Below are 14,877 nucleotides of genomic sequence, written 5' to 3'. Positions count from 1 at the left end.
GTTTAAAGATGTAACGAAGAGTAGACATAGTACATTTGTTTGTGGTGTGGTTAGGAAAACACAAAAACAAATTTTTTTTCTAGTTAACATGGGACCAAGAGTATTAAAAATCAAGTTATCATAGAATAGAAGGGGCCGTAAGAGATTATATACTCAATTGTGCGTTACCCAAAAGCCATTTTTGCATTGTCTTCATTGGGTTGGGTTGTGTACACCCAGTGCTGGGAATCACCAACTCGAATGTGGAATTGATTCTTAACTTTGAATCTGGTCTAGTCTCACTATACCGTCTTACGGGAATCCTCTGAGAGAATTTCTCAGGGATGAGTGTGCCATCTGTCACTTGTTTGACTGGGCTGCTGCCAGTGGGTTGATGGATGACCTTCCGTATTGAAGCAAGAATTCAGAAATTAGCTCTGTCTTCCTCCACTCCTGGAGGCCTATGTCGGCTCATGACATCACTGTTTCTTTGTGGAAGGCGGATCTAACACTTTAACCCAGGTCCTGGTGCTCCCCACTTCAGTGACTGGCCCCTCCCCTGTCACATCCACAGCTTGTTGGTACCCAAGACCTTTGTATGTCCTCCTCTCCACCCCCAGCCTCCTCTCCACCCAGCGTTCTCAAGCTATCTTACTCATGCCTCCTCTAGTGTTATATTTACTCTTAGGCTTTCAGAAGTCCTATGATTTCATTTCCTATGTTTCCTCATTCATCCTAAGCCATGTAAGCTGTTTTCAACACACTTGTCTGTAATCTCGGGTCTTCATCCCTTTCATTCTGCTTCCTTCCTGGAAGCAGAATGTCATCTGTCCCCTCTGAATGCCACCATTGTCCCCTCTCCCATCCGACATTGCTGCTGGAGAGCCTCATGGGCCACTGCAGAGTCACTGTGTCAGATGTTATTATGTTAATAATTCTTCCATTATTTTTCCAGCATTTAGGTTACTAAGTTGTAACCTAGTGACTAAAATCCAGTGTGTCTTTGAGGTCTTGTTCCTACTGTCTGGCCCCGCAGCATTTGACAAAACTGAGATCTCTCCTGTATGGTCTCTATTAAAGGTTTGTGTCCTTCCACCCATTCCTAAATGTTTATGTTACCCAGAGTTCTATTTTACTCTCTGACCTTTGAAACAGCTTATTTCCTGGGTGGTTTCATGTGTAACACAGTTGACAACACTCATATGTTTCCTGTCTATAAGTATAGGTTCAGCTACCTACTAGGCATCTTTCCTTAAACTACCCTGCCAACACTTCAAAAACCAACATTTCCATAACGAAACTCATCCGTTTAGACTCTGGAAGTTTAGTTTTTTAATGTTATTGGAGGCGATACTTTAGCAAAATGAGGACGTAAGCTTGAGAATTCAGGATACAGTGGGTCTAATAATAATGACAGAGAACAGAAATCTCTGATCATAGCTGTTCAATCAGCCTGGAAGAGCAATCAACCCAAATTTGAACAAGAAAAGAGTGCTCTGGGAGTGGGGGTGGGGGGGGGGTGTCTCTGAAGGGAAGAAGAAAAAGACCTGTGATTGAGCAAATGAAAGTTGTGCCATATAAGAAAAAAAGCTCATTCTGTACCATCCCAAAGAAAAGTCTGTATGTAGGAAGGAGTTTTGGAGCAAATAGAAAGCAAACTTTATGGAATTCCCTAGTGGTCCAGTGGTTAAGACTTCACCTGTCAAGCAGGGGACACAGGTTCCATCCCTCATCCAGTAAGATTCCACATGTCTGGTGGCAACTAAGCCCATGTACCACAACTACTGAAGCTCAAGGACTCAAGACCCATGCTCCGTAACAAGAGAAGCCACCGCAGTTAGAAGCCCACTCATTGCAACCAGAGAGTAGCCTCCACTCACTGCAACTAGAGAAAGCCCACGTGCAGCAACAAAGACCCAGCACGGCAAAAATAAATTTTTTTTAAAACAATAGAAAGGGAACTTTAATAAGTGTGATTTCAACCAACAGTAGGGTGTAAGAAAAAGTGTATTTTTTATGTTCCTGGGTGTCTCACTGGTAAAGAATCCACCTGCCAGTGCAGGAGTTATGAGAGCCTAGCAAGCTACATTCCATGGGGTTGCAAAGAGTAGGACACAACGTAGTGACTAAACAACAACAAGCCACCCAGTCTGCAGTATTTTGTGATGGCAGCTAATATGACAAACCAATATATTGCCTTTTATCTAAGAAAGTAGGGAGCATTAAAAAAAATTGTGTGTGTGTATATATGATTAACAACAATAACGAGAAAACATAGAATAGATCAAAAACTAATAAAACCTGGTTACCTGTAGGGAGAAGAGACAGAGGAGGGAACAGAAAGGAAAAGGCTAGATTTCCCTGAATATGTTTTTTCCTTTTAACTTTGAACTGTAAATGTTCTGCATGATTATGAAACAATTATAGTTCAATTTTTTAAAGTTGTTAAACAAAATGAAACAAATTGATGTAACTGTATATCAAGTCAGTGGCTTAACCTCATAAATTTTTTTCAGGATCAGAAATGTGAAAATTCCAAATAGGATGTACATTGATTTTGTTGTTCAGTTGCCAAGTATGTCTGACTCTTTGCAAGCCCATGGACTGCACCTTGCCAGGCTTCCCTGTTCTTCACTATCTCCCAGAGTTTGTTCACATTCGTGTCCGTTGAGTCAGGTGATGCTATCTAACTATCTCATCCTCTGCTGCCCCAGGAACAAAAATAACTGCAGAAAAACTTAAACAATAACACTCACTGATAGAAGAATTTACTCTACGATGAAGCAAATAAGAAAGGATTTGTGTATGCGTGTCTTTTTTTTTAACTGTCATTAAGAATCCAGAGCAAATAGATGAGGAAACAATAGAAACAGTGACAGACTTTATTTTCTTGGGCTCCAAAACCACTGCAGATGGTTACTGCAGCCATGAAATTAAGACGCTTGCTCCTTGGAAGAAAAGCTATGACAAACCTAGACAGCATATTAAAAAGCAGAGACATTACTTTGCCAATAAAGGTCCGTCTAGTCAAAGCTATGGTTTTTCCAGTAGTCGTGTATGGATATGAGAGTTGGACCATAAAGAAGGCTGAGCGCCGAAGAATTGATGCTTTTGAACTGTGATATTGGAGTCCCTTGGACTACAAGGAAATGAAACCAGACAATCCTAAAGGAAATCAGTCCTGAATATTCATTGGAAGGACTGATGCTGAAGCTCCAATACTTTGACCACCTGATGCCAAGAGCTGAGTCATTGGAAGAGACCCTGATGCTGGGAAAGATTGAAGGCAGGAGGAGAAGGGGACGACAGAGAATGAGATGATTGGATGGCATCACTGACTTAATGGACATGAGTCTGAGCAGACTCAAGGAGATGGTGAAGGACAAGGAGGCCTGGCGTGCTGCAATTCATGGGGACACAAAGAGTCAGTCACGACTGAGTAACTGAACAGTAGGAATCCAGACTCTTCACTGGAAATAAGATAAACTTTAAAATCAAATTCAAAACCTTGTTAGACTAAATTTGAATTTAAAATATCATGAACACACGCTTTTACCATTTAAAACAATTCTCTAGCTCTTTCTGTTCATAAATTGTAGAAGCACTGAGCCTCCTTTGTACCTACATTGCCATGTCTACCATCTCAACTGAAAGGGATTGATATTACCTTAGTGAAATGACCACTTTCAGATTTACAGCAGCAAATGCAGAAAATGAGCGCAGATCTGGAGCAGTGTGCATGCAAGGATGCCTAAGAAACTTCTGGGGCCACATTAAAGGACACACAATCATTTTGAAGGGTCCTCTGCTGACCAAAGGTAGGACAGTGTAGCCATCAGACATATTGATTGCAGTGGTTTGAAACAGAAACATCAAATAGGAAAAAACACTTAATTTCCTCATAATGAAAACCTAACCACAAAGGAGAGATAAGAAAGCCTTCTTCAGCGATCAGTGCAAACAAATAGAGGAAAACAACAGAATGGGAAGGACCAGAGATCTCTTCAAGAAAATTAGAGACACCAAGGGAACATTTCATGCAAAGATGGGCTCGATAAAGGACAGAAATGGTAGGGACCTAACAGAAGCAGAAGATATTAAGAAGAGGTGGCAAGAATACACAGAAGAACTGTACAAAAAAGATCTTCACTACCAAGATAATCACGATGGTGTGATAGCTCACCTAGAGCCAGACATCCTGGAATGTGAAGTCAAGTGGGTCTTAGAAAACATCACTACGACAAAGCTAGTGGAGGTGATGGAATTCCAGTTGAGCTATTTCAAATCCTGGAAGATGATGCTGTGAAAGTGCTGCACTCAATATGCCAGCAAATTTGGAAAACTCAGCAGTGGCCACAGGACTGGAAAAGGTCAGTTTTCATTCCAATCCCAAAGAAAGGCAATGACAAAGAATGCTCAAACTACTGCACAATTGCACTCATCTCACACGCTAGTAAAGTAATGCTCAAAATCCTCCAAGCCAGGCTTCAGCAATATGTGAACCATGAACTGCCAGATGTTCAGACTGGTTTTAGAAAAGGCAGAGGAACCAGAGATCAAGTTGCCAACATCCGCTGGATCATGGAAAAAGGAAGAGGGTTCCAAAAAAACATCTATTTCTGCTTTATTGACTATGCCAAAGCCTTTGACTGTGTGGATCACAATAAACTGTGGAAAATTCTGAAAGAGATGGGAATACCAGACCACCTGACCTGCCTCTTGAGAAACCTGTATGCAGGTCAGGAAGCAACAGTTAGAACTGGACATGGAACAACAGACTGGTTCCAAATAGGAAAAGGAGTACATCAAGGCTGTATATTGTCACCCTGCTTATTTAACTTATATGCAGAGTACATCATGAGAAACGCTGGACTGGAAGAAGCACAAGCTGGAATCAAGATTGCCGGGAGAAATATCAATATCCTCAGATATGCAGGTGACACCACCCTTATGGCAGAAAGTGAAGAGGAACTAAAAAGCCTCTTGATGAAAGTGAAAGAGAAGAGTGAAAAAGTTGGCTTAAAACTCAACATTCAGAAAACGAAGATCATGGCCTCTTGTCCCATCACTTCCTGGGCAATAGATGGGGAAACAGTGGAAACAGTATCAGACTTTATTTTTTGGGGCTCCAAAATCACTGCAGATGGTGATTGCAGACATGAAATTAAAAGACACTTATTCCTTGGAAGGAAAGTTATGACCAACCTAGATAGCATATTCAAAAGCAGAGACGTTACTTTGCCAACAAAGGTCCATCTAGTCAAGGCTATGGTTTTTCAGTGGTCATGTGTGGATGTGAGAGTTGGACTGTGAAGAAAGGTGAGTGCCGAAGAATTGATGCTTTTGAACTGTGGTGTTGGAGAAGACTCTTGAGAGTCCCTTGGACTGCAAGGTGATCCAATCAGTCCATTCTAGAGATCAGTCCTGGATGTTCTTTGGAAGGACTGATGCTAAAGCTGAAACTCCAATACTTTGGCCACCTCATGCGAAGAGTTGACTCATCGGAAAAGGCTCTGATGCTGGGATGGCTTGGGGGCAGGAGGAGAAGGGGACGACAGAGGATGAGATGGCTGGATGGCATCACCAACTCGATGGACATGAGTTTGGGTGAACTCCAAGAGTTGGTGATAGACAAGGAGGCCCGGCGTGCTGCAATTCATGGGATCGCAAAGAGTCGGACACGACTGAGTGACTGGACTGAAATGACCTGAACCACCAAACTTAAAGGTCACCGTAGCAGCTGTCTAGGACATCAATTCTTATTTTCGGGTTTTTTCATTTTGGAAAGCTAGAAGATAAAATTTGAGCTATGTTTCAGGTAAATAGTTTATAAGGGAAAGCTCTTAGGGATAGTTGTCACTAATCAAAAAGATCTGTTCACAAAAGCTGTTGAATGTTAGGAAGACGCTAATGGGGGAGCCGGAGGTCATAGGCACCTGAAACCACTGGTCATTTGTAGTGCCATGCAGGGGGAGAAGGTGGGCCTACTGGTGCAATGAGGGCATTTACAACCTTCCATGAGATGCTTTTTCCTAAGAAGATCAAAGCTGTATCTAATTAAGCCTGGATCTAATATCTGGTTGATAGGAAGTATCAGGAGATAGATGAATATAAAGACAGTCACCCAAATCCAGAGCTTGGTGGCCACTACATGATAATATGCCTCAAGGACATTCACCACATAAATGGCAGGGGTATAAGCCATAGAACAGAGAAAATCTCAACCAAATGACATGTGTGGAGACTTTGTTCAATCCTGATTTGAACAGTTGTAAAAAGACAATTAAGGGCCACTTGGAGAAAGTGGAACTCGGAAGAAATATTAGGGAAAACTGCTATCTGTTTTTTTTTGCACCTAAGTTTTTATTTTGAGATCATTTTCAAGATGCATGCTGCTATCAGAAAAACTAGAAAGATCCCAGCTACCCTTTGCCCAGCTCCCTCCATGGTGACATTTTGCAAAACAGTTGTACAGTATCACAGTGGTAAGATAACAAAATACAGTCAAGATGCAGGACGTTTCCATTGCTGCAGAGATCTCTTCTGGCTTGTAGCTCTATCCTCTTCTCACTGCCTCCCCCACCTTAACCCCCCAGCAGCCAGTCCTGGAGGGTTAAGGACCAGTCTGTCCTCTACTCCTTTCATTTTGTCATTATGTTCATAGACTCATATTTTAGGTAACCTTTTGGGACTGGCTTTTTCACTCAGCATCATTCTCTGGAGATTTGTCCAGATCTGTGTATATCAATAGTTCCATTTATTGCTGACTAGTATTTGTCATTTTAGAAAAAGGTAATCATTTCATAATATATATACTTATGTGTATTCCTTAAACCTATATAATGTTATACGTCTGTTACATCTCAAAGCTGGGAAAAATAAATAAAAGTTCATTGTACAAGAGGAAAAAAATGAGCAATAAAATACAATGCCAAATAATAGAATGTTTCTTTTTTTTTGTTTGTGTGTGGGGGGAAAAAAAGAAGTCCTTATCTCTTAGAGATATTGTAGGATTTTCAGATGAGATGATGTTGTGTCTGGGATTTGCTTTAAAATAATCTGAGCAAAGGGAGTTATAAATGAATCATGATTTCTATGTTAGTAATTAGAGGAGTTAGCTGTTGGGAACATGGGATTCAAGGTCCTATTCTCTCTTCTTTTTGAGTGTTTGAAACTTTACGTTATTAAATGTTAAAAATACAGCAATCCGAGTCCCTTTTTTAGAGAGATGGAGCCAGCTACAGAAACTAAAAATGAGCCAATAAATAAGTAAATGGCAGGGACAGAAAAATGTTTGCTTTTCACCAGGAGCTTTCCTGTTCAGTTTGATGTGTTGCTCTGTACCTGAATTATTTTAAAATAATTTTAAAGTTACTCTAAAACAATTTAATTGTGCAAATAATAGAAGAAGTAAGCACTTCTGTTGCATGACCTCGTTCCCTGTGTGAGAAGAAATAATGGTGATTGGGGAGTAAATAGAATCCCATTAAGCATAATATCTTGAGTTGTCCTTTGTCTCCAACTCCTAAACCAGTCTCATCACATGGTTTCCTGAGGATTCCAATTGCTTAGCTTCCCAGGTGGCTCAGTGGTTAATAATCTGCTTGCCAATGCAAGACATATAGGAGATGCGGTTTGATCCCTGGGTTGGGAAGATCCTCTGGAGTAGGAAATGGCAACCCTCTCCAGTGTTATTGCCTGGAAAATCCCATGGACAGAGGAGCCTGGCAGGCTACAGTCCATGGGGTCGCAAAGAGCTGGACACAACTGAGTACACATGCACTCACATCTCTTGTTTGTTAGTCTAAAGAAGGCTTTTTGTATTGGAGTAAATTCAGGTATTGATAAAATTCTAACCTTTGTAGACAAAACCTTCTTGTGGGTAAGATAAGCATTGCTAGGTATGTTTTCGTGACAGACCACAGGTTTTCTTTTTTTTTTTTTTTAACTTTTATCGGAGTGTAGTAATTTTACAATTGTGTTAGTTCATCTTTACTTTTTTCTTTTTGGGTGGTGTCCTTCTCTTGGTCCATGACTGTGAAAAAACAATACTAGTCTTTCCTCATGTTCAGCAAATTTTATGTTTAACTGTACTTTTCCTTTCTCATTCATTCATTAGTTCATTTATGTTTCTTGAGAAGCCACTAAGATCCAGGTACTGTTGGAGACAGTTTATATAAACAAAGATTTCCAGAATCCTATTAAAAGGGGGTTTACTTGAACCATGAATCAGAAACTGTCCTGATGACATTGATCATAGTATACTAACCAACGCAGTAGGGCTGAGGTCACACGGTAACACTAAGAGCATAATTTAATGTTATAAATACTTCCTCCCCTATCAGTATTCAAAGTAGTAAGAAGAAAAAGAATAACTAACACATAGCCTTTCCTATGAATCAAGCCATACTTTAACCGTTTCACATGTATTGATATAATGCTCACCACAGCTTTCTGTGGTATGTGCTTTTGTGGTTCCCATTTTGCAGATGAGAAGACTAAGGTACAGAGAGGTGAGGTAAGTTGCCTAAGATTACAAAGCAGTGAGTGAAGTGTCAGAGTCGGGATTTGAACTGAAGACAACTGGCACAAAGCCAAATTATTTCTCTTGCAACTTAGCTATGGAACCCAAGTAAAGATTTTTCTCTTCGTTTCCATTTCCGTTGACCAAACTATTATTTTCCCAACTGTTGCTTGGAAATCAACAGATGTTCCCTGAAAAAAAAAAATATTTCGTGGAAAAATATTTAAGCCAGCATTTTTCTAATGTATATAGAGGTTATTTATACTGAGTACTTCTCAGAGAATTTAGTGTTCAGTGTATATTATAAATCACCAAGAGGACCATTTATCTTTTACAGTTCTAAAATTACTTTTTCCTGGAATGTTTTTTTCTTGTTTTGTTTTTACAGGATATGTATAGAAATCTCAAGGAACATAAAGCTCCGTGGCATTTCTGTACTCTTAAGTGTCTTCCACTCTTCCACACCGTTCACTTCTGTGCTGTTACCTAAGTACTCTCTCTCAAACGCAGACTCAGATGTTTCCACTAAGTCACCATGTGGTGAACCCTCATTGCTTTTGGGGTATATTCATTGCATTGAAGGACCTTGCTGGCTTTGTTGGCCTCTTCTGCTGCTGCTTTGGGGGTCAGTGGACCATGAACAGCTCCTCCTCTGCTCTGTGCTGCCTCGCTTAGATCTGTTCCCTCTGCATTTGCTTGAAAAGCCTTTCTTTGCACTCCCATCATCAACCGAAACAATTCTCACTTGTTTAAAATTTGGCTTAGACATTCCATTTCCTGTGGACCCTGTCTTGAAAACCTCCTGTAGGCCAGGTCTCCGTCTTCTCAGTCTATGTAGAGTCTTTCCTGGTCTGTATGTATGTATTACAGTTACTTGCCATTAAACCAAGAGTTCCCTAAAGACTTGTTTTTACATCTCATACCTAGCAAATTATTACCTGCACAAAGCAGTTTCTCCATAAAGATTTGAATGGATGCCATTTTCCAGAAGCTCTAACTGTTAGCAATGTATTCCTTATGTTGACCTAAAATCTGGTTCTTTCCAGTATTATCACATTGAATATATTTCATTATTTTTGCTCATAACAACCTAATAATACTGTATTATTTCAATACAGTATTTGGGTTCCCCTCAAGTCTTCTCCATGCGAAACTTATTTGTTTATTGTTTTTATATTTTTATGAGCTATATGCCTAGAAGTGGTATTGCTGGAATATCCATATGAAACTTTTTTAAACAATAGAGCATTAGTGGTCAGTTACTGATAGGCAGTCAGAATTGAACACTGCATTCCAGATAGTATTAAAGCAGTTTTAATTTTTATAAAAACCCACATGTTTTCTATCAGTTATTACCAAACCTTTTTTCCCTCATCTTCTGCTTATGCTTATTGAATTCCATCTTATTTTGACCTGATCATTTTAATCTTGATTAGATCGTCTCTTGTTTGAAGCAGCTTTGCGTTATCTTCAAATTTTATGTACACACCTGTTGTTTCTTCATCCACATCTCGGAACAGAAAACGGTTTTCCATAGTTTCCAATAGAGAACTCATTCTAGGTTAATCCTGAGTCATCCTAACCACATCCTAGTTACAGTTCCTCTTGTCTTCAGTCTGTCCAGTTCTACAGCACCTCACCTGTTTTTCACTTATCCAGAACTTATTTCAGCACATGCTTTGTGGAAATACAGACCGTGACTCTACAATTCATAAATTGAGTTCAGCTTTTATTTTAGTTGACACCTGTAAACTACCTAGCCCCTTCACCCTGACTCAAGTTTCTCAAGTTTTAAATGGAATAACTAGTCTTAAGTTTTTCTATAAAAATTTAATTTGAGGGTCAGAAGGGTACGTGGTGCTCCATCCTTCTCAGTGACGGCGTTCTAATACATTTTCTCAGGTTTTAAAAGGTTGCAAAAAGAAGAAAGGAAAGGGAAAGAGAAAAGGTGTCCAGAAGTCTCTATATGGAGAAAGAGACCTTGCCTCTAAGAAGCCGCTCCTGAGCCCTATCCCTGAGCTGCCGGAGGTCTCTGAGACGCCATTGGTTGGGAGCCTCGTTCGGAGGACGTACCCAGGTAGCCTGCGTGCACCACTGTATCTCTTCTTCCTCTCTGTTGCCATTTCACTCTCTTTTTTTCCCCCTTTTCTCTTCATTGTGTCAAGAATACATAAATTTAAAACAGCAACTTTCCCTCCTATTCCCACAAGAATGTTAAGAAGCAGTGGGCAACTTCCCTGGCGGTTCAGTGGCCAAGACTCCAGGCTTCCAATGCAGGGGGCGTGAGTTTGATCCCTGGTCAGGGAACTAAGATCCCACATGCTACAAGGTGTGGCCAAAAAAGCGTGTTTTTGTTGTTCTTTTTTTTTTTTTTAAAGCAGTAGTTCTTTAACTTCCAGATCACCTAGACACTTTTCAGAATCTGCTGGACACTCCCTCTCCCCAGAGAAACTCAGACACAGTAGATTGCATATAATTTTAGGGGAAAGAATTTCCTTTTACCCTGTCTTTGCTTTTTAAAGCATTTTGGTAAAGCAAAATGAATTCTGAGTGGTGGTGTATTCCATTGCTGAAAGTCAACAAGGTGATGGCTCAGTAATAGTGTATCTTCTATGAATTAAAAATAAAATTAAAACAAACAAATAAAAAACTTGCCCTGAAAAAACTTCAGTAGAGTTGGCACTGCTAAACATCTTCTGGAAAGACTTATAAATCAAACTTGATTACTTGGAAAATTTTGTTGAAAAGGAAGATTAAGTCTGTTGATACCCTGATAAAAATTGGATTGGAGTTATATCTGGTTGGTTAATGCTTGAGTTTCAATCGACTAAATCATCCTGAAAATTGAAAATGAGTTCATTTGGTGCGTGAATTTTGTATGGAACCAGTTTTAAAATAGCTTCCTTTGTCACTCATCAAATATTTATAGCCTACATTCCATTTGCAACATACTATAAAGGATCTATCGTAGAGTCAGGGGTGAATATGGTACATGTCATTATGGACTCTTGGTGTCTGCTTCCCAGGTAGCACTAGGGGTAAAGAATCCGCCTCCTAATGCAGGGGACAACGGGATGGAGACACAGGAGATATGGGTTCAATCCCTGGGTCAGGAAGATCCCCTGAAAGAGGAAATGGCAACTCACTCCAGTATTCTTGCCTGGATAATTCCATGGACAGAGGAGCCTGGCAGGTTACAGTCCACAGGGCCACAAAGAGTCAGACACATTTAGCAACTGAGCACAGTGCTGCTTAGCCTTTAGGACTTAGCCAGGCTGGCTGCATTCCCAGGAAAACTCTTTGTTCACATTATACCTTTACCACCTGGTTTATAATGATCTGTCCACCATCTTCCCCTGCAAGTTTTCGTTCCCATGAGCCTGGAAACTAAGACCTATTTTCATTATATCCCCAGTTCCTCATAGGGTTTTTCTAAAGGCATTTGAACAGTGACTGTTAGTGCATATCTTCCATCATGCATCCTATTAGAGAATTTCTTTTCAAAAATACCTGAAGCTTCTTTTTTAATCTGTAGGTTTCATCTGCTCTGAGGGTCTGAAGCCATCTCTCCGTCCCTCTGTCTCTCTTCTTCCCTCCATCCTTCTCCCCTGCCTTCCTTTTCTAGTATGTTAATCTCATGAAAAATACACAAATATCAATGTTTTAAAGTTATTTAAAGAGCCCAATTGACATATGGGTTGGTTGGCACCAAGGGGCTTCTGTCCTCTGTTATCTCTAGCTTTCCGTGACATGATTGTAAGTACCCAAGTCAGGGTTGTATAAATACCTTTTCAAACTGACAGGTTGTTTTGTAGGTTTGGGGCTCAGCTTATGTTTTTATCTTTCAGTTTCAATTTTGTTTGAAACATTTTTTTATACACATTTGACTGACCAATTAAAAACTTTATTATCTGCAATAACCAGAGAGATGACTTCTCATGGTACTGAGCTTGAGAGTTCACAAAGCCTGGATTCACTTAGGCTGTATTATGCGACCTGAAAACCTTGATGTGTTTTTCACCTGTGATGTAACACCAGGTGCCAGAAACACACGGCAGGCTCCAGATGACGCGTCTTCTTGGAGGGTGAATTATAATCAGAGATGGACATGGAATGGGGGGGATTTCTAGAGAATGGAAACCAACAGGGCTGTATTTGAGGGTATGGTGCAGTTCATGTTAATTTTTTAACACAGGGCACACAACCGGAGTGTCTTCAGAAGTACCCTTTTAACGAAGTCCTCAAATGCCCCCAGAATTCCAGATTTTCTCTTTTCTATTTCAAGGGGGAACACAGATAGAAAACTTCCCAAAGCACAGTGTTGCCCGTTTTCAGTAATTCATTTTTCGGGAAATGGAAAATGTGTCTGCCTCACGCTAACTGACCTTGTAGGATGGGAAGCACATTAGAATAGAGGAAGCCATTTCAGATACAGTTCTCATTTCCCTGGTCTCGGGTTGTGTGCTTTATTAATTCATGCATTAAGTACATATTTTCTTAACCTGTAGGTTGAGGAAGAACTGAGCAAGACAGACTGCTGACAGATTGGGAGGGGGTGCGGTGGGCAAGCACAGGGTGGTATTTGTAGGTCTTGTGACTTTTTGAAAGCTTGAAATGCAGACAGATACAATTTGGCACCTGTTTTGATTTGTGAAAGTTTATTTCCATTGTTGCTTTTTAATTCAATTTAACCTTATTTACATACCCTTAGATGATTTCAACTCAAATGGTAAATTTGAAGAAATGATGCTTCCAAAGAGAGAAAATCTTTTGTCTCAGGACCCAGAAGATTGGCAGGTGATTCAAGGCTTTAATAAAGACGATGCATCTGAATCCTGCAGCTCTGACATGAAAAGTTCCTCATCTTTTAGTAATGCTACTTTTGAGCAAGATGCAAATATAAACTCTATAGAAATGGATGAAAATGAAAATATCCCAAAAGCAATTACTTTGGAAAGTGAAAACGAACGAAAAACCGGGACTGAGTGTGAAAACAGCCATATTTCTTGTACTTTAGTGACTGTAACACCCGTTGTATCGGATAATCCAAAACCCGATTTTCCCCTGCAGTCCCAAGAACTTTCTGCTGCTGGTCAAAATGTGGAAAACCTCTTTCAAATAGTTAAAATCTCAGAAGATACGAACATCAAATGTGAAAAACAGAGTGGCTTCTCAGTCATTCCAGAAGACAAACTACAGACTGAGCACCTCATACCCGATTCACGAAAAGAATGTGATTGTTCAGAAGATGTCTTAACTGACCAGAGAAAAGTAAGTAAAAGTCAAGGTGAGGATTTGGGACGAAACTCCGCAGCCAGTTGCAGTGGTGTAAGTGACAGAGAAAGAAAATACAGAGGACACTCTGTGGGTGGTTCTGATGGGCCGGGTTTACATTTGGAAAGAACCAACAACCTCCAACCTTCCTACAGCATGAGCAGCTTGGTAGAAATTAGTTTAGAAAATTCCGAACTGTGTAAAGATTTATCTGATTCCATTGAGCAAAGCCTTCAGAGAACAAAGAGCGAAACCAAAGTAAGACGCAGCTTGAGGCTGCAGAAAAGTTTGGAAAGCGAAGGAGGGCTCGTGTGGGTTTCACCTCCACCGCCTCCTGCCTCCTGCACTTCACAGAGAACCAAGAGGAGAACAGTAGGTACTCTTGACAGCAGAGGCTTCGAGCCTGTGTCCTCCAGGCAGGATCCTTGCACGCTGCCCTCCACATCAAGTGAGGAGAACGGTGAGGGCTTTACCGCTGCTCCTGATGCCAGTTTACCTGGGAAGAGGAGGAGGAGAAGCTTCTGTACCTCTACACTTGCCAATCCTAAAAGTACCACCCAGTCAAGAGGCTGCAAAAGAAGATCCTTTCTCGGCCAGAAGGGAGAGAACACGCTCCAAGAGACCTCGAGAGAATCAGACCTATCAGAGAACTAAAGCAGTCACTGACACTGCCAGCAGAGCAGTTAGGCAAGAGAGAAGGTAACCCACCATTCATGCCTGAAAGATTCTTTCATCCAGTTCCCATCTTTGTTCAACCTCAATGTTTTAAAAGTTTCCAATAAAATCATTTGAGTTGAACCTACATTTAAGGAGAAATAAGTGAATTTCTTCATCCTTCAAACCTAAATACATCCTCCCCTCAAAGGAGAAATGTTTTGTTGGTATTCTGTTAAAAAGGATCGGTTTCAGACCCAGCAACTTATCTCTTGAGTTTTATTTCATGTTGGCACATATTTACCACTGAAGCTTTAGAGTTTCTGTTGTGAAAAAGCATCTTCTCATCCACATAAAACAAGAACTGACTTGTTTTATGTGGATGAGAAGAGTTTTGGTTTGATTTTTTTTCTTTAACAAATTAATGCAATGACTGTAACTTTCTG

At 40.4% G+C, this 14,877-nt stretch overlaps 1 protein-coding gene across 1 annotated transcript in view; it reads left to right on the top strand.

Moving 5' to 3' along the window:
* The window catches only part of CDCA2 (cell division cycle associated 2), a 43,480-nt gene extending 28,899 nt beyond the window's left edge, over nucleotides 1-14,581 (top strand). Inside the window, exons 14-15 of the mRNA XM_005902986.3 lie at nucleotides 10,406-10,580; nucleotides 13,215-14,581. Coding sequence (XP_005903048.2) covers nucleotides 10,406-10,580; nucleotides 13,215-14,431 — 1,392 coding nt within the window. The 3' untranslated portion in view covers nucleotides 14,432-14,581. The remainder of the gene's footprint in view (nucleotides 1-10,405; nucleotides 10,581-13,214) is intronic.
* Nucleotides 14,582-14,877: the final 296 nt, after the last annotated feature.

This window comes from Bos mutus, chromosome 8 (genome assembly GCF_027580195.1).
Source record: "Bos mutus isolate GX-2022 chromosome 8, NWIPB_WYAK_1.1, whole genome shotgun sequence".
Classification (NCBI taxonomy): Eukaryota; Metazoa; Chordata; class Mammalia; order Artiodactyla; family Bovidae; genus Bos; species Bos mutus.
Note: the sequence above shows the minus strand (reverse complement) of the source record. Positions and strands in the feature narration are given on the sequence as shown.